General features: G+C 45.4%; 1 protein-coding gene across 30 annotated transcripts in view; it reads left to right on the forward strand.

The window, feature by feature from the left end:
* Window positions 1-23,873, forward strand: part of NFIX (nuclear factor I X) — a 1,679,708-nt gene that overhangs the window by 1,552,389 nt on the left and 103,446 nt on the right. For 17 of the 30 annotated variants that reach the window (XM_086962273.1, XM_086962382.1, XM_086962415.1 and 14 more), the window contains one exon: window positions 10,439-10,614. In XM_086962273.1, coding sequence (XP_086818399.1) covers window positions 10,439-10,614 — 176 coding nt within the window. Of the gene's footprint in view, window positions 1-10,438; window positions 10,630-23,873 lie in introns of all 30 variants that reach the window. The other 13 variants (XM_086962266.1, XM_086962361.1, XM_086962431.1 and 10 more) reach the window with 1 other exon arrangement.

A 23,873-nucleotide genomic window follows, 5' to 3' on the forward strand; every position in this document is an offset into this window, starting at 1 on the left:
GGACTATACCAAAGCACTCTCGAGGGCTTCCAGCCTACCAAAGTCCCAGGCTGCAGGGTGTCTAAAATGCAGCAGCTTGCTTAGCTTTGGCTTAAAGAAAGCTAACTCCACTTCACAAGGCTTTAAGTAGTCAGGTTGGCAGTCAGTGACAATGAGGTTCTTTTTAAGGCTCTACAGCTTTTATATGTGTGCATGGGCCAACCCCGTATCTGGGGAATAGACTCCATGTGTATGCTCTAGGTTGAGTCCTTGGGTCAAATAACACTGAAATTGCTTTAATTGACATGATGAAGGAGATTTGAACTTGGCTGTGGTGTGTGTTTAACTGATGGGAAAGGAGCTGACTAGATACAAACTCAGCATATTGCCACTGAACCGATGTGACTATAACTTGTCCTAAAATAGCCAACCTCACCTCGTCCCTCCTGCTAAATACCTGCCTGACAGCACATTTTGAAAGACTGATTGCAGCTGTATAATGTGAATGTGCTGTTTTTTAACATTTGAAACTCTGTCTCCCCCATGATCAATTTTAGACTCCTAGCAGGTGGGGACCTGCTAGGAGTCTAAAATTGATCATCACCTGGGGCTTGATTTAGAGCCCAGATATGGTGGTCACATGGCTTGGAGCTCGTCAAGGCATTTTTCTTCTGAGCCACCATGACTTAGCAGAGGCTGAGCCTGTGGTAAAGCCGGTGAAGATGATCAGGGGTGAGCGGAGCCAGGCGACCTCTATACAGTGAAGCTCTGGACCTCCATGTGGTGCCTGTGACTATAGGAGAGCTCCCATTGCAGATCTAAAGGCAATACTTAGCCTTCATAAGATGCTGCAACTGGTCTTGGAACAGTGGTGAGGCATAGCAGCAAGGGTGCAATGGAAGATGTTGGGTAGTGGGAGTGGTCCAGGTGCGATCTTCGAGCTGTTTGGTGTGTCTTGCACACTCTCTCCACTCCCCTCCCGACAAATTTGAGGTGGACTGTTACTGGATGAATGCAAATAGAGAACTGCTCAGATATTATTTAGCTTGTCCCCATTTGTCATTAAAGCAATTGAAGACCTTGATAGTGGCACATATACAGGAGTGAGATTGTTAGTGAGCTCTTTAGCTCATTGGCTGAGTGAACTACTAGGAAGTGACAATAGGGGTAAGGAGGCTCTTACCCTGTCAGAAGTGCAGTAGGGTAAGAGAAGCTGAGACTCTTGTGTTTCAGCGTGAGTGAAGAGCCTCAAATAAACTCAGTTCCACTGCTCTCTTTCCTTTCTAACACAAGCACTGAAAACACCAAATCTGCGTTGAGTGGTGCCTTAACCATGAAGGGGACCCCTGGAAACTGCAGATTTGACCTTGTCTATGATGCATGGCATGCCACTTTTGATGAAGCTGGATTTCAACTAGTTAAAGGTTTCCATGGATGAGGATATGCAGCTGAGGGGTGATGGATACTTTGTTAAACATGGAACCCCTTGCATGTCATTGGCATCAGGGTTCAACTAATTGTGACTAGGCTCTCAGCTGTCTTAGACATTGGACAATGGAAAGGTTGCATATGCCCAAGATCATCAGCTGTGGAGGACTTGTTTTAAAAATTATTTTTATTTTATTAAGTACATTGATGCATAGTACAATATCACAAACACAAGTCAATTTATTCTTCCATATGATATTTTCCGTGGAGACGGTGTCTGCTACCCCCCTAGGCTTACATATCTCTACTCTAGATCTGCTGATAGTCTATCTTTCGTTGCGCTCACCCAGGCAGTATCGACCCCCCTTCACCTGCAGCTTGCCATAGTCCATGTGGTTACAGTCCTCTGTAGTTTACCCATGTTCCCCATACTTTTTCCCATTTCTCTGGACATCCCCAGCTCTGGCAGATTAATTTCTCTGCTGCACCACACCAGTCAAGGTCTTGTTCCCATTTCCTCACTGTTGGTGGCTGTGCCTTCCCCCATGTTCTGGCAATGTTTCTTTTGGCAACTACATCTACTAGCATCAGCCTTAACTTAGCATATTTTGACCAGTCTGTTTCTCCCTTAATACACAATAAGTGCCACCAGGCTTCCAGTGGGACTGCCAATCCCACCACCTTTGAAATCACAGTTGTGATTACCCTCCAGAATCTCCGTAGCCTGGGGCAACTCCATAGTGTATGAAAGAAGGTGCCTTCCTCCCCACATCCCCTCGCACACTTGTTTGAGTCGCATTTGCCCATTCTATAGAGTCTTGATCTGGTTGTGTAGAATCTATGTATAATTCGAATTTGTATCAGTCTAAATTGTATAGCTACCCCTGCCAGTGCCTGCACCTGTCCCCTTATTACCGCTTTATACGCCCCTCAGATCACTGGTGAATCCACTGACCCCAAATTGTTGTGAAAGTAGTGGTCCGTGTGTTTGCGTATCTTATCTTGTGTCTGTTTATTTTTAAGGTGCCAGGGGTCAATGCGGGGTGGTAGGATTCTGGTGGGGCCTACTTGTCTCACCTCCTCCGGCGATTGTTCGGATAGATCTCGCGCCTTATGTAATGCTCCGCGGAATCTGTGTGCTGTGAAGCAGTGTGTTAGGATATAGTCTAGTCGAGAATATCCACGATGTGGTGCCGAGAAGTGTTTGGATTGTCTTGACAAGGGGTTGTATGCGTGACAAATGTATTGAAGCCCCAGTGCCCTTACAAATGTCTTTAGGGCGTCTGTCCCCCTTCGCACTTTGCGCTCGATACCCTGTCCTTAATGGGGTCCATCACTGCATTTAGGTCTCCGCCCATTACTAGCACCCCTTTTTAACAGTAATGAACTCCGCTCAGGCAGTGTTTCTGAGTTCAACTTAGGCTGTACAAACCAAGCACAGATTGATGACCCGGTGCTCCCATACCCCGGAAAGTGCAACATATCTACCCAACTTATCTTGCCATGTCTGTTGCGGCATGAGGGGCAGTTTTGTTCTGGGTATTATTCCCACTCCCGTGGACCCAGACGTACACCCGGCATGAGCCAGTAGTTTGTAATCGAATCTGTCCAGTGTCTTGCATGTGTTGCCTTTTGGTGCGTTTCCTGCAACTTTACTACATTTTGTGCTTGTCATCGGATATATTGCATCACCATAGTTTGTTTAATTTGATTACCTAGGCAGTTTACATTCCAGGTCATGATCAATAAGTCACGCCCGGTGGGGTTGTGTGCCACTGGTGTTGCTTGATGCTGCCTATCAGGGGGCCTCAGCTCCATTGTTACCTTAATTCTGGTTCCTAGTCTGTGCATATCTTGGCGCCTCGGTGTGAATAAGGGTGTTGTACGTACCCCATCGATTTCCCTCCACCCATTCTCTGTGTGTGTTGCGATTATACATTGGATGTACTGTACTATTGACATGCAAATTTGAAACCCCAATCAACAAAACTCCTCCCTGGCTTGTTGTCATTAACCGGTACGTGCGGTCTATGTTCCATGATGCGGTATTACTTGGTGTACAATGTTAGTTTGTTAATTCATCACTTCCACGCAGTCCCTCCTCTCTGCAGCAAGATCACAGTCTCTGTCTTTGTCTGGTCCAGTGTTCAATTTAGCCCTTCTTGTTAAGCATTTCTCCGCCAACTGTCTCAGTCCTTTAAACGGGCCTGTACGTCTCCTTGCTGCAAGGGGTCGCGTGCAGAGTCACTATCCGTATCCTTCTCTTAATCTGCAGCACTGTGCTTGCTGTTCCATTCCTGCGTCATGACCTTCCCGCATTTCGCCATTCATCAAGCCATTCCCATACTTCTTCCGGGGTGGAGAATCTCCACACCTTGCCTTCTGCTGTCACTAAGAGAGTAGACGGAAAGAGCATTGAGTATTAATGTCCTTAGCCCGCAGTGCTCTCTTTACCTCAAGGAATGATCTCCTTCCTGTTGCACTTTTGTATTAAAGTCTGGGTAAAATGATATAATTTCATTATTTATTTTGAGCGGTAGGGCACTACTGGCTACCTGGAGGATCATATCCCACTCTAGATAGTTAAAGCTGCGGGCAATAATTGGACGTGGTGGAGCTCCCGGTCTTGGCCTTTTGCCTGTGTGTCCTTTCCACTGAGAAATACTTGGATAGGCCCTTGGGTTGGAGCGTTTTCACCACCAGGTCCTTCATGTATAGATCTACAGCCAGAACCTCTGCCTGTTCTGGTACTCCAATGATGCAAATGTTGTTGCAGCGAGAACAACCTTCCTGATCCTCCAGTTTTGGCTCCATTGCTTTTGTCGTCTAGATGACGTTTTGAATCCTGAGAGCCTGATTGGTTCTTTTGAGTGCTACCTTCTATTAATCACGTTTGGACTGCAGAGACCGAGTTCAGATATGTTTGTCGAATGAGAGACTCTTTTATATCATTTGACTTGGGCGCAGTAGCATGTTTTTCAGATGCTGCCTTGGTTGGCTTTACCCTGTTCTGTGTAAGCTTTGCATCTTATGCTTCTGTTCTCTGTACCTGGTTTTGATACTGATGTTGGTATACCTTCATGCCATGGCATATCACGGTGACAGAAAAGCTGACAATCTCTTGTCCACAGAAGATCTAAAATCATGTCTGTAGGAGCTTCAAGAAAGTGAAAGAAGTATCTTAAAGAAGAGTTTAAGGGATTATTCAAAAACATATCAGATGTTACTTCCATCATTCAGAAATTGTAGGAGGTAGGACAAGAAATGGGCAGGTCTGCTGACACTACCATATTTTGGGTGTGTGGCCCCTTGGGATTCTGGGTGGGATTATTTTTGATTTTTTTGGGTGGTTGGTTCCAGTCTACAGGAGGCAATTCATGGGGAGCTGGCTAGACTGGGTGACTCTATAAATTGTACCTTTAAGATACTAATATTAAATATTAAAGGGTGTAGAGCCAGATGTAAGAATATTTGGTCGCAATGGTTGCAAAGTGCATCCAGAATTTTTTTGACCTTTAAAGATTTTTAAGAACCACCTAATGCACTAACATGTCAATTCTTAAAAATCTGAATCATAGTGGGTCGGAATCCGACCTACCTCTTGGATATTAATGAGATAGGTTGCAGATTGCATCTCACTACAGTTGGATGTTCTCACCGGAATTGTGGCCTGCTGTAGTCTGTGATCACATAATTTATCTAAAATGCATCATGTTTTCCTTAAAGGAAGTGCAGCGTTTAAAAAGAAAAGGTTACTCTTTTTTTTCCCTGTAGACCAGTGGATATCTGCCTACTCTCCCATAAACTTTTTTTAACATTCATAATTTTCCCTTTTGTGAATGGGTTACCACCCCAACTTGGAGGTTGGTAACTTTTCACTGATTTACAACGGCTGTTTTAATTCTAAAAATTCTAAACCATTTATACATACGAATAAAAATCGCTATTTGGAAGCAACGCTTACAACACACCCCTTTCAAATAGCGATTCCTCATCCATTACTAACCCCGTTTTAGATGTAGGTAAGAAGTAAATGACTCCTAAAATCTAAAATCAGTTTAGTACATTCAAAAAGTAGTTTATCAGTCACCAATTCTGAATCAAAGTGTTCTGATAGAGACTTCTAACTGCAGATTCCTCACCTTGTGAGTTTCCCCACACAACTGACTGGATCCAGAACCCTTCACTGCAGTTCCCTTGTGCGTTGGTAGGTGGCATTATGCATGTTCTGCTTTAGGTCCATTCTTTCCCAGATGTGATGTTGTGGCCACCTTCTGCCAGCTGATGTCAGTTTCTTTGTGTTCCATGTCTGCTGACGTGGATCCAGAGCGTCTTGAATCCTGTCACTTCTGACAGAGATTTTTCACTCAAAACCATTATAGTGGGCAGACACTTGGACCCCATAGGATTAAAAGGTTTAATTTGTGTTGTGACTGTATCCGACAAATTTCGGTGTCAGATGCCCACAACATCTGCCTATGGCACCTCAGCTCTAAGCATGACTCAGTGTTGTGTCTGTGTTGCGCAAAGCTGAACAAAAAGGCCATCCGCGACTGGGAAGCAAAATTCGCTGTCACTGATCTCCATAAGTCACAGAAGCTCTCTCTCTTGAGGCCGCTCCTGTGACCACTCTTCATTGAGCTCATGAAGCTCAGGTAGGTCCAACAAGTCCCACTTTGGCTCCACCCCTAAAGGACAGCGACACCTCACCAGCAGCTACTTGTGGCTATGGACCAGATCTTTCGGGCTCCATGGATCCAAGGGGGCCTCAAGTTGGTTCACTGTCAGAAGATCCATCCTCTATGCTAACTTTGCCCTTGACCTCGGACAGAGGCCGACCCCTTCTCCGACTTTGGCCCTGCTGGCTCCAGCCACGGCAACATGCACAATTCAATTCCTCCCTCAGCACTATGCTTAACGTCACCTCAGGTGCCCCAACCAATGACATCAACTCGAGCGTCTGCATCAATACCGATTTCACCAGTGCTGGAAACTGAGCAGATATAGTTTTATCGGACTCAGACACTCCACCTCCCAGAAGTCAAAAGTATGCCCGCTCAGACCTGCTGGCACACCTATGCCCCACAAAAGGATGTTGGAGGAGGATGACAATGATGATGAGCAATATGATTGTGGCAACCTTTTCAGTGTTATCAAGATGGCCAGTGGTCTGGATACTTTCTGAGATATTGGCCTCTCCTCACCAAATCCAGTTATGACCACTGAGGAGTGTGCCTCCTTTTAAGCAATTATTCGGCGAGCAAAGGAGGTTCTTGACCTTACCTTATCAACCCAAGAAGACAAGACTAATGTTCTTATGGAGAACCTCGGCTCACAACACTCCAACCAGGAATCTCTTCTCCATTTTAATGAGTCTCTGACGAATATTCTTGTAGGAACGTAGGCAAAGCCAGGATCTTGCCCTCCAGTTTATCATCAGATGGGAAGATGGCACAAGCCACCTCTCGGAGATCTGGACTTCCTGCTGCAACACCCCACTCTGGAGAGCTTTGTTGCCCAAGCATCCACTAATTCCTTGAACCCCAATGCATTCCTTACCACTTCCCAAGACTGCTAAATAATTGAGACATTCTCTAAATGAATGTTCTCCTCAGCCAATCTTGCCCTTAGGCCTGTAAATACAGCATGCCTCCTGGGCAGATATTCTCATGCACTCTGGGACAAAGTGGCAGACATCTTGCCAGCTGCCCCAGATCCCACTGACTGTTCTCAGGGCCTTACTTCGCTGGGTCTGGAGTTCCCCCAACAGCAACACCCCTTTCAATGCTAAAGAAGGGCCTACCAGCAGATGCAAACAATGGGTCTTCCACAGATTTTCAGGGTAAAGGCCGGGGAGCACACTGATGGTATTCAGAGCCCTATGGACAAGGAGCTATCCAAACCTCAACTCCTCCCCCCGCAGCCACCACAAAGCCTCCTTAAATAGCCCTCAGTGGCTCACAACCATCCAAGAGGAGGTTGTGTCACCTTTGACCTCTCTGCGCATCATGTCTGATCAACGGGTGTTCCAGGTTCGTGCAACACAGGTTCTCCCCACCCTTCCTGTCTTATCCCCTGAATATACCACCCACACCACATTTCCTGGAGGATCACTTGTCTACACTCCATAGAGACGTTTAGGCTATCTTGGCCTAGAGAGCATTAGAGAAGGTACCAGCATCAGAGAGTGGGACTACTTGTTACTCCTGTAAAATGTAACTGATGCAAATGTGATGCTATTACGGGACGATGACGCATTTAGGTTGGTGGAAATGCAATGAAACATTTGGGCATTAATGTGACTCCAGGGATAGGTGGTTTTGTCTTCTTAATTTATCCATAATATACACCCCCACCCCCATGCTGGGTATGAATTGATCTCACTAGGTGCACAGGGCTCTGTCCAACAGGAGAATTTATTATACCCCTAGGGAAGAGAGAGAAGCATCATGCCTAAAACAATGCTGTGTTTTACTGAATAAAAACAGAGTGACAGTGAGCCACTCTCTAATGGACCATCATTAATATCTGATTTCACTCATGTCTTGGCTGAAACTAGGGGCCCAATTATGATGGCGGGCGGGTCGGTATTGGGGCCGCCCGACAGGCTGTTGGCGGTCCTCACATTGGTATTTTGATGCGACCACCACCATGGGGGTCGCAGTACCTATTTTTTGCATTGTGGCATTAGCTGCTGGCTGCCGCACCCGCCGCATTGCAAAGAGGGAAAATTTACATATACCTGCACTACGTGACAGGCACCATGCAGTGCTTGCCACATGGTGTATGGATCTGTATGGGGTCACCCTAGGTGCCCTCCAGGTCCCATGTCTGGGGGCCAGGATGGAAGGGGGGCCCACCGTGGGTCCCCAAAGTTCCTTTTTACCAGCCTTTTCATGGCGGGTTAACAGCCATGAAAAGCCTGGTGGAAAGGGACATTGTAATCCCTACGGCGGGGCCTAGCAGGCACCATCAACATGGTAGGTACTACAAGTCCCTCCACCGCACCGGCGGGCTCAAGGAGCCGGTTGGATGCGTGGTGGTCGGGCTTTCCGACCGCCATCACCCTGCCCGCCATTGTAATGAGGCGGGTGGGAAACATGTCTCTGATGGCAGGAAGACGGCCACCGACAGCCAACCGGTGGTGGTCTCCCTGCCATCATAATCAGCTCCTTGGTGTCAAAATGGAACAGAGAAGTGGCGGTCGAGAGCTCCAAATGAACCTTGTAGTCCACTGTCCCATTTCTGATAAAGTAACACTCTATTGACACTTTTACCCTCTTAGAGAGTCCAGGCTGCGACCTGCATGATGATATTTGATTGCATTTTGTAAAAATATAACTAAACACAACTGCAATGGTTAAATGACTAAATATGTACAGAGCTGCAAATGTTATAGAATTGTTTTGAGAAAATAGGTTTGTTATTCTCGGGGCCCCTGACGATTTTTTTGCAATGATTGGCGTGGCCTTAAAAAGCTTGAAAACCATTGACCTAGAGATACCTGTATGTTTCATAGGTTGGCATTGTAGTAGTTATAAGGAACATTATACCCCCTTATTTTATATTTGTTTCAGGCTTCCCCTGTCAGAATCAAAAGACTAGGATTACATTATTAACAAAGTGATCTTTTGATGATTGTGTGGTTGTGAACATCCCCCACGTTGTCAGCATCATTGCTAAAGGCTCCAAGAGAAAAGAGAAAGATCGTTTTCCCTGGCCTAATGGTGTACTATAGAGCTGCACATATTCAAATGTTAAGGGAATGGGCCCAAAGGGAGCACATATGTATCTGGAGGTGGTGGGAGGCACCAGATCTACCATTCTTTGTATCATTAGGAAAGACAGGCCCTGAAACCTTTACACTTATCGTGTGACCTTAACCATGTAGAAGTAAGGGGTAGTGTAGCAGTTGAAATGGTTAAGTAGAAAGAGTGGGCTGTAGAATTATCATGATTTATAACTGGCTAAGAGTGAGCGCTATTTTGGAAGGTGGTCGTGGCCGCCAAACGGGACTTTATGGGTGATCCTATGCCTGTTGACCCAAGACTGGTGATTCTGGCACTGCACACCGTGCTCTAAGAGTAAATGGACTGACCCAGTTGGAAGCTAATTTACCAGTTGCTACTCTGGCACAGCTCTAGAAAAAATGCATGTCCATCTACAGTGGACGAATGGTTGTGATAAATATGGAAGTCCTGGTGGTGGAACACCTTACAGGTAGTTTGCTGAAGACAAGTTGCATTGTTATTGCTTCCTATTGTAGACTATTTGGTTAGAGACTGTAGGTCGCCTTTGTGGGTCGCCTTATAGTCTAGATTTTGGAGAGCAGGAGGGTAAATGAAGATAGAGTGCGTATTTAGAGAATAGTAAGGCATTAGCTCTGTGTACAAAGAGTCAGATATATATATGTGGGAAAAGTTATGTATAGTCAGGGCACAAGTCCTAAAAAAGAAGTGGGGGGACGCTGACGTCACAACAGGAAGTGACGTCACGAAAGGTGGCTTGAACCATCAGACTTATTGCCTCCCCTCGCTCACCCCTTAGATGCGATTGCATCAGAGAAGCCAGCGCGCGAGCAGCGTTTTGAATGAGCGTCGATCTCGCCTCACAGAGGCCAAAGAGTGAATGTGTGGCTCCATTTGCTCCAGTTATCGAGCTGCTAGTAAAATAAGTGGGTGGACGCCATCCACCCGCGTGGTACCCCGACTCGAGCCCTGTGTATAGTGCTGCCCTTCTACAATGCGTCATGTATATTTTGCTGTATAGAACAACAGTGATCTGTTCACAATAAAGTTTCGTTAAAAACTTCTCGCCATAGCAGCTCAAAAGCAGCTTTGGCTTCTTTGTACCTAAAAAGCCAGTTACCCCTATTACATGAGTGTATTGGGGAAGAAGATTTGTTGGTGCTGGTGATCACTGGATTAGACCAGGTTGGTGTTTGATTAATGAGGATCTTGCTGTGATATATCTATAGTTCTCTAATTGTCTCCATGTGTTCTCATCATGCTGCCGCTTTCTTCCATTGTAGGAAGTCCGAGGGCCAGTGCCTCAGCCTTACACTTCCCATCGACGTCCATCATCCAGCAGTCCAGCCCATACTTCACTCACCCGACAATCCGCTACCACCACCACCACGGGCAGGACTCACTCAAGGAGTTCGTACAGTTTGTCTGCTCGGATGGGTCTGGCCAGGCCGCAGGGCAGGTGAGGCTGTCACATGTAAGAATACTCCTATCTTCCTTTCTTCCTTTCTTTCTTTCTCAGCTTTGCAGGCGATTCTCAGCCACTGCTGCCCTCATTCTGTGCCCGCTGCCTAACAAGGGAGTGAGTAGATGTGCCCTGATGATGAGAGCATTAGAGACCAACAGATCCCTTGTAGGCTTGTTCATCCTCAGTTCTCACCCAACCAAAACCCGGTTATGATGGCATATTCTTTGAAGTCACTTCCTGTAATGGAATCTACCCATACTCAATCTTCTGAGTACTTCTTACATACTCAGAAGTACCATATAACTGCCATACTTACACATGTACAACACGAAGAAGTTTTGCGAAATTGCACAATTGTATAATTTACATTCCTGAATTTAGAGCTGCAAAACAGAACTGTGTATAAATAAAAGCTACATACCGCTAGGATTATACAAGATAGTTAAAACACAGTTGAACTTTTATACCATTGCAAGAGAGTTAGATGAACGTCTAATCTTGGAACTTTGCACGTCTTCTGTGTTTCATAGATTAGAACGAGTTTGCAGACTTATTATTTAGGGATTTCATGTGCTCTTGTTCCAAATAACTTGACTTTTGATAAACATAACTCTTGAGACTTTTGGATAACAATAGCACCTATGCGTTTGATGTATATGCTAATTTATGGGGCCACGAGAAGGTAGAGTCACAGCGAGAGGTGGTGTTATAGTCATCTTAAGCAGCGATCTTACTGAAATACCTGTTCAGCTATTACTGTTTGACACCAATATTATAGGGGTCAGGATAGAGGATTCCTTGGTATATTAATACATGATTAATACGAACATTCACACTTTACTAGCCAATCCACTTCATTATATTGTGTTTTAGCGCAAGTCATTTATAGATAGGCCATAGGTCTATCCCAAAGAGCCTGTCGGGTAATTCACTGCACTTGTAGTGTGGGAGACCACAACAAAGCTCTGTTCTTTCTTTTCAAATCTATGGTTTACAAACATTACAAATGTAAGTTTATTTTAGGTCAGACAGTCCATACAACGAATAATAGTGTGCATTGTACAACACAGATTAGGATTACAAACTATACATTTCATCATAAAACACAAATCCAAAATCTTGATTGCTGGCTCTACATTTGAACAACCTTCTAAAAGAAACTTAAAAATCAATTTGGTGTTAGGGTAATCTTAACACCGTTTGCATTCTTTATAAAAAAACATGGGGGTCTTCCTCTTGTTTGTAAATTTATATTGCTCTGTAAATATTTTAATAGCTGAGGGCAACACATTTCCTGTGTCCTGTAGAACATGCTATAATTATTCAACTTCAAATCTCCGTTTTCCTCAAAAACGGTCTTCTCTTTTGAGTGCAATCTAGTTTCCAATTTAGCGATTAACCCTACTCTGAAATGTTGCATTCTTCGGGCAAGTCACATCGGGCAGCAGTCGCTGTTGATGAAAATTGAGAAAAGATGCATAATCACTTCATAATATTTTCCTCAACAGCTCATCAAAATCTTCCTATTTGATGTATAACATGTAATTGCCCTTTTAACAACCATTTTAAAAAGAACAACCATACACTACTTCTTAGTATATATTTCTCCAATTCAATAGTAAGCAACCGATTGTAACAAGATGTAACAGATTGTTTTGGAAGTTCTTCCCTCATGCCTAGCTTTTTCATCACTTCAACATTCCATTATGCAGAGGTGGTTATGTTGAGACTGAAAAGTCCCCTAGATGGTAAGAGACGTGTGCCCCTGCCGTGAGTGCCCTACTGTACAGTTGTCTGGATCCCTAATGCTGATTTTTTTGTCATAGGCAAAATTGGATCATTCGTGTGCACCATGACATAGACCTGTCTCACGGATTGCAGTCTTGTTGGACCTGGGGGGGGTGCCCAAAGCGCTGCCCTCAAAGTGGTGGAAGGCTACTGCCTTAACCAGGAATTAAGCAGCACAAACACAGTTGTGGCAGCGTACCGTGTAGTGAACAGGTCCTTTTTATCCCAGTGTCACTGGAATTAGGTCTATAGGCTCAATAACCTTTTTTAAAAGTTCTGCTGCTGTGTGCTTAACTCACCCCTGGCCTACATCAGGTCTATTTGGAAGTGTGTGTCTGCTGGAAACGTGCTGAGTGTATGTGTGCTCGCAAAAAGTACTCTACACAAGGGGCAAAGTGTTGTACAATGCGCACATTATTAACATAACACACTTTGGTACAGTACAGAAATGCTGTAGTACTGAACAGTGTGCGCAGACTGAATGCATTTGCTGCCTGTGGGTATGCTTGCGGTGGCTTAATACATGAGGATAACAATCAGTCAATCAATCAGCATTTGTATAGTGCAGCACTGTCACCCCTAGGGGTATCTGGGCGATGTAGGAGCAACATCGCCGTTGAAAAGCCAGGTCTTGAGTTTCTTTCTGAAGTCTGCAGGGGGGGGGGGGGGGGGGGGGGGGGTGATGTTCGGAGATGGAGGTGCAGGTCATTCCAGATCTTGGCGGCAATGTAGGAGAAAGAGCGGCTTCCACTGCGACGGATGCAGGGGTTGTACTCACGGGCTAGTGAGGAGTGTAGATGTCTTGTGGATAGAGGGAAATTCCGTTGGTGCTTGATATAGGCCAGTCCTTGATTGTGTAGAGCTTTGTAGGCATGAGTAAGAATCTTGAACTAGCATCTTTTCTGGATGGAGAGCCAGTGGAGGGTTCTGAGGTGAGGGGGGTTCAGTTTAGGGACGTCCAGAATGAGTCTGGCTGTAGAATTCTGTATGGTCTAGAGTCTTCTGAGGAGGTAGGTGGAGATGCCGGAGTAGAGGACTTTGCCATAGTCGAGGCAGCTTGTGACAGGGACCTAGGTAAAATCTTTCTGGTGACGACTGGGATCTATCTGAAGATTCTGTGGAGCATGCGAAGAATGTGAAGGAGGCAAATGCGTTACTTGTTGTTTCATGGTCAGTTTATTGTTGAGGATGATGCTTAGGTTGCGCGCAGGGTCTTTCGATAGGGTGTTGGTCCAAGTTCTGATGGCCACTAGTTGTGGTCCCATGTGGAAGTGTTCTTCCCAAAGATCAGTACTTTTGCCTTGTCAGAGTTGAGTTTAATGCACTTGTCTCTTATCTAGTTGGCTACGTTGGACATGGTGTTGCAAAAGTTAGTTCTGGGGGTGGAGGGTCTTTGGTGAGTGAGAGGATAAGTTGAGTGTCATTTGCATAGGTGATTCTGTTGAGAATAATGTCTGTGAGGGTGTTCATGTAGGTTGCGAAAAGGGCCACACTGCTGTACATCTACATTTAGTGCAAGTGCGCCTGCGCTAGTTTATTACGTGGAGGACCTTGGGTTCCATTTTGGGAAGCTCATGCCTGCCTGACATGAGGAGTAACGGAATTCCCCAGACAGATTTGTGTATGACTGCATTCCTGTAAGCTGGGAGGAACATGCACTGGAGGATGGGAAAGCCAAGCTTTCTCTGTGCATTTCCGAAGGCTCTTTAATTCAATGACAGATCACAAGGTAAGTGCCTGGACACATCTCGGGAAGAGAGAGATGGGCTCACAAGGGAATCATAAAGAGAAGGGCTGGGTATCTGGCACGAACGTTTTGCTACATATCACTGTGGCTGACATCCAGGTGTGAACTCTGGTCACTCCCAGGAATCTTTTTGTGGGTTAATCAACTTCAGAGTCATGCCTCCTGTGACACACATCCTTCAGGAAGAAGAAGAATGGGGAAATATGTCTATTTCAAAATATGGGCAACATAAAACTTCAAAGACTCATACACAAAATTATATTTTATGTCTGAAAAAGGCCAGAAGTAGGGGAGTTTGAGACCTCAAACTTTGTCATCTACCGAGCAGCCAGCTGGGCTCTGTGAGGAGGGTAAGTTCTGCAAGACTTCTGCCATTGGCCAGGACTGGGAGCACAGGCATGCTAGTGTTCTTGCTCAGTGAGGGGACATCACCCAGAGAAACGAAGACCACTTGCCCCGCAGCTTCGAGCACCAGAGTCTGCCTTCTCGCCAAGGCCAGTGTTACATGTAAGGAAGAGGAGATCATTGGAAGGAGTAAGGTCCAGGGGGTGGCCCTATTGTGAGGACTCCCTGTGCGAGATGTGCTGAATCTGCCCTTGCACCACTCGGGCCATAGCCTATGTGCTGGATTATTTCAGTGGCCCCCATGTGCAAGGCGGGGTGGCCATGGACTGAGCCGAGGAGTGAGAGTTGTGTGGAGGGCACCAAGCCTGAACGACCATATGGTGGGTGGCCATGTGTGTCATAGATGAGGCCAATGTGAACATCAATGGCAGAGCAACGTGACTGGACTTGTGATTGCTTTGGCAGTGACTCCATATTCCAGGAGGAGTCGCTGGTGACGCTGAGGCCAAGGGTAGGGTTAGGGCCATCCCCTTTAGCCAGAAACTGCTGCTATGACCAAAGCGGGTCCAGGCCCCATCCTGTGAACTTTACTGACGGAGGCTCGAGGATTTAAGGACATCACCAGAACCTCATCAGAGCAAGGAGATCACACCACTTCAGAGTTTCAGTGAGTTTCAATTAATCCCCAATATCCAACAGTCAAACAAGAAGCCCATATACTAAGGCATACTATACTACAGCAGTCCTCATCTTTGCTGAAAAAGCATAGTAAACCGTTAGTTCTGTCCTTATACCTACAAGTAACCAGTTAAAGAGCATTCTTAGAGGCATGAGCTGTGAGTCTTTTCGCTTGAGATGTTTCCCCCAGTTCAACTGCTCATTGTGTAGCAGTTCCAAGAATTTATATGTACTGATTTATTCTAGAAAGTGTCCATCATAGCTGTTAACGTACTGTAACAGTTTGTTCCTGAAATACGCGGTCCCTGTTTTCCTCGGTTAATATGGATATAATTTTTTCCTTTTGAAATATGAATCCTCAGTGATTCAGCAGGACTATATTGTTTGTTTATGGAAGGACATGGATGTGCTCCCACTCCAGTCATTGAGGTCGGTATTTGTCCTGAGGAAAGCAAGCTTTAGATTGAGGAATTGTATTTTAAGCACAGTTATTTTATCTTGTGTAAGAAACCGGACCCTGTACCTGAAAGCAGTAATTGAAGGTCTCTGCAAGTGCGGCAAAACCTTCAGAAATTAGAATGTTAAATTTGATGGTCTCAAAATTGCATTTATTGGCAGTGTTCACTACATGTGGAGGAGCATTGTCAGCTCTACTGTGTATTTTCCATCATGCCAAACAAATAAAAAGTCAGGAGATTCCTTCATCCTTCTTCTGTGAAAGAAGCTTTTTAAAAAAATCTCTTTTATCAGTGTTACCTTATAGTGTACATGATACTAGTGCGATGCAGTATATCATGAAGTCAACATGTTTCAGGAAAAATAGGAGCCGGTTCTTCGTACAGTAATAAAAAAACAAAGCAAATCAAACAAGCATGGGGTCAAACATCAGAGATATCATCAATAGGTTTACCACGTTGTGGGTCAGTCAAAATTATGCTATTATGCCATCTGTAATAGGGTTTCTGGGTCCCATATCTCACCCATCCCTCGAGGGCAAGGCATCACATTCTCTGGAGCCCTTTTCCCCTCTTGGCTATTTACTCAGCTTTGCAGCCCATGTTCCAGGTGTTCTACAAAGGTCGGGGTCACTTCTTCTCACATTTCCGAGCGAGGACGTATCCCTCATGCCTCCTCACATATCAGTGCTACCTCCTCCTTCCTTGCCCACTGTTCCACTTCAGTCCACCACCTATTTTATGTGGGACTCACCCTCGCTTTCCAGGTAATGCCGATCAATTTCCTAGCCAGGGCAAGGTCTAACACCCTATTTACCGCCTTTTTAGTTGCAGGTTGGGCGATAAACACAATAGCCAGATCTCCTGTGTCTCTTTCAGTTACCGTCCTAGGGTGTTCCCAACAAATTAACTATTGGTTCCCAATAAATGTGTACAACTGGCAGTCCGAGACCATATGAAAGAAAGTCGCCAACAATGATCCGCATCTCGGGCAGGGCCCTGGGTCTACCCTATTAATGTCTTTTATTTTCCCGGGAGATAGATATGTTTGGTGCAAAACAATACATTTTGTAAACTTTATTCTAATTATCCATGACACTTTTTGAGTGTAGATCACTACCCTGTGCCATTTCCTGCCTGCAGTCTCATGCCCCAAATCCGCCTCCACACGTTCTTTAGCTTTAGTCAGATCTCTCCATACCATTCCATTTAGTTCCCTGTAGAAGCAGTTAATGTGGTGGTCATTGTTCCCCAATGACACGAGCAGCTGCCGCACCATGTGGTGAGAAGGCTCCTGGATGCCTGGGACATGGATGCGAGAACGTTCGGGTCGATGCTCCATAAATCAGGAATTGCATTGTGCTGGGCCATAATCTGTCACTAATTGGTCCAGCAGCAGAAGGGTACCCACAGCAAGCAAAGCAATCTTCAACAGTCAGTAGACCAGCTTCAGTCCATTGCGCCATTTGGTGTGCCAGTCAGACCAAAGATAACACTGTAACATACAGAGGGCACTACTAAGCCAATTTGATGTATTTTCTCCAACACTGTAGTGCCACTGATAGTAGTGCAGGTATTCTCCGGTGTTTGCCGGCTTACATTACAGGAGGACAAGCAAAGCCCCTTGATTTAGCTCACCCTCAACCCCTCCCATCTCCTCCACTTGCTGTCCATTCAGCCAATTTGCTACCTATTGAATGTGTGCCGCCTGGTACTAAAGATCATAATCTGGTACACCCAAACCACCCTCCGTGATTGGAGTTCTAAGGGTGTCCAGAGCCCCCCTCTGTCCCTCTGAACTATTTACCTACCTAGTGTGTGGAGACGCCTGATCCACTTAGTCAGAACTCAGATCAGTACATTTACAAAGAAAAATAGAAGCCTGGGTAGTATGATCATCTTTGTGAGTGCTATCCAGGACATGATAGGCAGTCTTAGCGATCTCCAAAATGATACTGAACCCTTCAGTATTCGGAATGGCACGACGAGGTTTCCGTCCCTAAGCGTTTCCAACTTTTAATAGATATTCACTTCCAAATATTTAAAAGTGGAGGGGATCCATGTCATTCGCAATTCACTCAGGTGAAGCCCTACCCCTGTGATCCCCCTGCTCTCTTCTGTGAAAGAAGCTTCATGCAAGTTTTCACCCTCTCTGCGTTTGTCATTCTCTCTCCAAAAATCTCATGTGTCCCTGAGTAGAGAACAGCCTTCTTATACATATAAGAGGCCTTCTCTGCATGTACAAATGGTCAGAGTTAGCACTGAACCTTTCTTCGTTGGCCAAAGAGTCACCAAGTAAAGCTTCGAAACCTTCCTGTGAGAATTTTCCAGAGAAATTGCTGCCATTATCTTTGTCTTTGGCCCCTCCAATCCAATGTCATCTCTGTATTATGCATGAGCTGTGTACTCAAAGTTATCCGCAAATAGCCTGAACCCAATCCCCTTGTCAGTGATGTTCATGCCATCAACTAGGGCCTCTGTGTTGATGAGGGAGTCACCCTTAATAACAGCCACTTTCTCAACAACAACCGCTGTCATTGACGACTTTCCCAACCACAAAAACATTGATACATACGTTTAACGGGAAATCTTTCATGTATGTATAGGACACACAAATTGTATTTAGTATTAAGAACCATCACAAAGATACCAACCTCAATAGCAATAGTTCATCTCTTGAGAGGTCATGTATTGGTTGAGGAGTGCCAATTCTTTAAAATGAAATCCATCAACATCTGAAATCCGTTGGTCTAGCTACCCCCTCCTAGTCTGGGAAAGACATATTTTGCCTGCTTTAGTAGGCCTCTGTATAGAACCATCCAGACTAGTCAGTACCAACCTCGGTTAAACCACAAATCTGCTGGATCAACTTAAAATGTTGTGCAGATTGCTGCCGATACTCACCTTTCCTTCTCGCACAAATATACACTGATGAACGCTTTTGTCCAATCCAGAATTCTTTTTTGAAATAGTGTATATTTTGGTCACCAGACAATTTGATTGACTGCCTTTGCAACATCCAAAACAGCATGGGCTGAAAAAGCGAGATTGTGTTCCCATGAAATGCAGACTCTATATTGGCTCTGGGTCTTTCAAAGAATTGCCTCTATAAGTGCACATGTATTGCATCAAGCTTTTTTTGATTAAGGACTCTTATTTTTTAGAAAGAAATTCAGAATCAAGTACACGGTTAGCCCCCACAATTGTCTTGAAGATCCTTTTTTTGCTAACATAAAATCAGTGGGAGATCATTCTGAGTTCAGGGTGCTAAACGTTGGCACAGTATGCTGTGTAGGCTAAGAAAATTACATGACAGGGCGTGTGGGCTTGATGAGCCAAGATGGGAGACGTGCCTCCGAGAGCATCTGGCATGGCGTCTGATAATTCTCCCGTATCCACACTAGCAGCTCACCCTCTGGGTTGAAAAAGGCATCCCTGGCCCAAAAAGAAAGAGGTGGCAACCTTTGCTGCTCACTCTTCCTGCCTTCTAAGCTGCTTGTACTACCTGCAGTCATGTGGTGGGTGGGACATGAGTTGGGGGCGGGTTAGAGACTGATGTGCAACGTTGTGGCACCACTGGAACTTGGGGTGGTCCCTCTGATTTCAAGGTTGGCGGCTCTCTGGAAGTGTGCTTAGAGACCAAGGTGGCGATGGGTCAGAGGGAGTGGAGCGCTATCCGTGAGAGACCACCAGAACCTGATGCATCAAAATGGTGACTATCGTGGGGCAAACAAACAGCGGCCAGGATCAGCACCCGTCATTGTGTAGCAAGACATGCATGCATTCCGTGACTGGTGCTTCGCTGGCAAGATTGCAACTAGACCAGACATCTTGGAGCAAAAGTTAAAAAGTATTATAGTCTATTCAGAATTCAGTGTATTTCATTAACATGCAGAACCGTTTCATCTTAGTACATCAGATGATAGCAGTGCAATGAGAAGAATTTGTTTAAAAGTGATAGTTTTCAAATATTAATTTAGAAACGTTCAATCTTCACCCACCCTAACAATGCCAATGGTGAAATAAGAGACTATTCAGTTCTTATGTGCACTTTTTTGGGTGGTCTGGGTTTCTATTATACATGAACAACATTATAGTTTTTCATTAAATCAAACACAGGAGAAAGTTTTGTACAGCACACTTCCCGAAATTAGGTATTTTGAGGCCCTCACATGTGATAATGAAGAAAAAGGAAGGAAAGTGAAATAAAACAATTACGTGGGATCAGACAATTTGTTTAAGTGGAGTAGCCAGGATTAACTCCAAGTTTTTGTTTTCAAATTGTGCAATTCAGATGCTAAATGTACATAGCTGGCATCCTCTACACCCACCCTGCCACCAACCTACCACCGCCATCCTGCTGGCTTCAATGCGGCTCTCGGTCACATCACAGACCAAACTTTGTGCCCAATGAGAAAATGTTTGTGAGTACCCATGATCTACATCATATTGCTCTGTTATCCATTCTTGATGCAAGTGCTTGGCAGACCCAGGGGTTTTGCTGAGCCTTCCTTAGTGGGGGATCATAACCAGCAGTAGCTACGGCATCTGCAGCATGCTATGGCTCCTTGTGCAGCCCCCGCAAGCAGTCCAAGAGAGAGCGATGCACTCAGCCCTTATAAAAATGTTGCCAATGCAGACTTTTAATGGACCTCAACTCCTTGGGCAGCCTGCTTACAGCTGAGGAAATTTCAGAAGCTATTTCTGATACCTCCGAGACCCAATGATTGCTGAATTGATTGAGTACTACAACAGGTTTGCCTAGCATTTCACGCCTACCTTCTACCGTTTTTCAATTTGGCTATACTTAGAGGCCCAATGTCTGAAGACTTCTATCTGGTCATGATATCAGTTCATTTCAAACCTGGATGACCTACAGACCACTGTATCTCATACTGTCAAATCATTGTTTCAAGTGATTAAATCAATAATACATCCAGATCAGAAGATGGGTCATATCACAAGACACTGTATCTGAATGGTACAGATGGCCTTGACTTAAGCGCTTGAGTTCACTGGACCCAGTGCATTGATGACAGTTGGCTTTGAAAAATAGTGGGATTCATTTAGGCGGGCGTTTCCACGCCAGGTGGAATTTTTACTCTGCTTCAAAGATTGTGTCCAAATGTTTTACAGGATTAATGAGCTGTTGTCTTCCCCTTTCTTGGTCAGTAGAGGGCATCAGACATGGGTGCCCCTTCTCTCCCCTGTATTTGCCTTGGTGATAGAGCCGCTCCCAACCTGGGTTAGCCTAAATGCCTTGGCAGAGACAATCCACGGGGGGGGGGTCATAAACAACTATGTATCCTTAACTGCAAACAACATGCTCCTCTTGCTATCACCAAAATGGACGAATCTGAGGTTACTGGAGATTCTTGGCTATGTGGGGAGGCCCCTGGCCTGGTGGTTAACTGGGAGAAACCATAAATTATACTAGTCAGTGGCGGAATGGGTGCAGTTGACTGGAAATCTTTGAATAGAGACTTCACTAAGTGGAACAAACTACTGATTACCGTCCCAGGAAGTGCAGCACTTTGCAAAATGATTGCACTTCTGGAGCTCCTTTTAGTCTCCAGAATTTCCCCTGTGAGATCCCTCAGTGATTATTTGATAAAAGTCTAGAAGCGGGCACACAGTCCTTCCTATGTGCGGGAAAATACTGCGAATTGCATTTGGCCAACGCATTCTATTAGAATAAAAAAGTGGTATGGGAATGGCACAAATTCATCTATACTATTGGGCCGCCTAACCGATCGACATAAGGGTCTGGATCCAATGAGCTAGAAATGACCTGATTTTTTGTCTACTTTATGGGCTTGCTCTCATTAAATCTTCCCCCAGCCCTAGGTCGCATGAAGAGAGAATCTTTAAACGTTTGGGTCAGGGCCTTACATTGGACCGGTTGGATGGAGTGGGAGGGCAGGCTGGATAATGAATCCCTTATAGTAGCACACATGTCTATAACACCCTGACTGGCTTAACAAAATAGGACTGAATAAGGACCTTCAGACTGGGAGATGTCTGGGAGAGTGACCACGTGAAATCCTTTCCTAACCTACAGGAAGCATCTTAGCTGCACAGATTTAAGTTTTACAATTAGTTACAACTTAGACATCCTACAGTTAATTTGCTCTGATTTGATTTACCTCTCCAAATCCAACCCACTAGAGACAAAAGAAATAATAGATGAGTTGGGCAGCAATGGGATTTCAAGACTCTATAAAACCTAGCTTACCAATGCTCCTGACCTCTTTGCAAATCTGCGATCCAATTGTGAGGAAGACCTATGTTCATTACAAGATGGCATCCCAAGAGCTGAGATTCAACAAGCATTAGAAATGCAATAGGTCTCGCAGCATTAGAGTTAGTGCTTTTAGAATTGTTTATGGGTTTTTTTGTAAATCTTTAGCATTTTTGTTTCCTGTAGCCAATGCTAAAGAATTAAAAAAAAAAAAGCCATAAACATTTCTAAAAGCTCTAACTCAAATGCTCCGAGACCTATTGCATTGGAAATGCAATAGGTCTCGCAGTAGGAAAGTTTGAGCTATAGGTGTTATTTTTTGTTTTGTTTTTTATTTATGTGTTGTTTTTTCTAAATAGCTAAATTAATAGCTTTCTTCTTTACAAAGCCAATAGTTATAATTTTTGTAAATGTGACACCTCTAGCATTTGTAAAGCAACATGTTTTGTATTAACGGGACTTATATGTGACTTATATGTATTGATATTAAAAAAATCAATGGCTTTAAAAAACAATCAATAATTAATAAGTAAATAAAATGGATTTTATTTTATATTGCCAATAGCTTAAAGTTTATTACATATATTTAGTGAAGATGCTGTGGTTGCGCTGAGTGAGGGTGAGTGAGGGTGAGGGTGAGTGAGGGTGAGTGAGGGTGAGGGTGAGTGAGGGTGAGTGAGGGTGAGGGTGAGTGAGGGTGAGTGAGTGAGGGTGAGTGAGTGAGTGAGGGTGAGTGAGTGAGGGTGAGTGAGTGAGGGTGAGTGAGTGAGGGTGAGTGAGTGAGGGTGAGTGAGTGAGTGAGGGGGTGAGTGAGGGTGAGGGGGTGAGGGGTTGAGGGTGAGTGAGGGTGAGGGGGTGAGGGGTTGAGGGTGAGTGAGGGTGAGGGTGAGGGGTTGAGGGTGAGTGAGGGTGAGGTGTTGAGGGTGAGTGATGGTGAGGGTGAGTGAGGGTGAGGTGTTGAGGGTGAGTGAGGGTGAGGCGTTGAGGGTGAGGTGTTGAGGGTGAGGCGTTGAGGGTGAGTGAGGGTGAGGGGTTGAGGGTGAGTGAGGGTGAGGCTGAGGGGTTGAGGGTGAGTGAGAGTGAGGGTGAGTGAGGGGTTGAGGGTGAGTGAGGGTGAGGGGTTGAGGGTGGGTGAGGGGTTGAGGGTGAGTGAGGGTGAGGGGTTGAGGGTGAGTGAGGGTGAGGGTGAGTGAGGGTGAGTGAGGGTGAAGGTGAGTGAGGGTGAGGGTGAGTGAGGGTGAGTGTGGGTGAGTGTGGGTGAGTGTGGGTGAGTGAGGGTGAGTGAGGGTGAGGGTGAGTGAGGGATTGAGGGTGAGGGGTTGAGGGTGAGTGAGGGTGAGGGGTTGAGGGTGAGTGAGTGAGGGTGAGTGAGGGTGAGTGAGTGAGTGAGGGTGAGTGAGTGAGGGTGAGTGAGAGTGAGGGTGAGTGAGGGGTTGAGGGTGAGTGAGGGTGAGGGGTTGAGGGTGGGTGAGGGGTTGAGGGTGAGTGAGGGTGAGGGGTTGAGGGTGAGTGAGGGTGAGGGTGAGTGAGGGTGAGTGAGGGTGAAGGTGAGTGAGGGTGAGGGTGAGTGAGGGTGAGTGTGGGTGAGTGTGGGTGAGTGTGGGTGAGTGAGGGTGAGGGTGAGTGAGGGTGAGGGATTGAGGGTGAGGGGTTGAGGGTGAGTGAGGGGTTGAGGGTGAGTGAGGGTGAGGGGTTGAGGGTGAGTGAGGGTGAGTGAGGGTGAGGGGTTGAGGGAATGGGTGGGAGGGGAGAATGGGAGAGGTGGTGGAGACTAGAGTGGGAAGACTGGGAGAGGTTTATCTGAGAGAGGGTGGCTACCTCAAATCTTTCTATTCTCTGCCTGTAATGTTAACAATTGTTGGCAATAGATTTTCTACAAATAATTTGTATTAATATTCTTTAGCATTGGATTCTGGAGGTTTATAGCAGCGACTTATATTTCAACAAGCGTTTCAGAAAGCGGCTCTACTCAGTCTTCTGCAGTTCATGTGGGTTTCAG

The sequence above is a fragment of the Lissotriton vulgaris genome, chromosome 1_1 (assembly GCF_964263255.1).
Source record: "Lissotriton vulgaris chromosome 1_1, aLisVul1.2, whole genome shotgun sequence".
Classification (NCBI taxonomy): Eukaryota; Metazoa; Chordata; class Amphibia; order Caudata; family Salamandridae; genus Lissotriton; species Lissotriton vulgaris.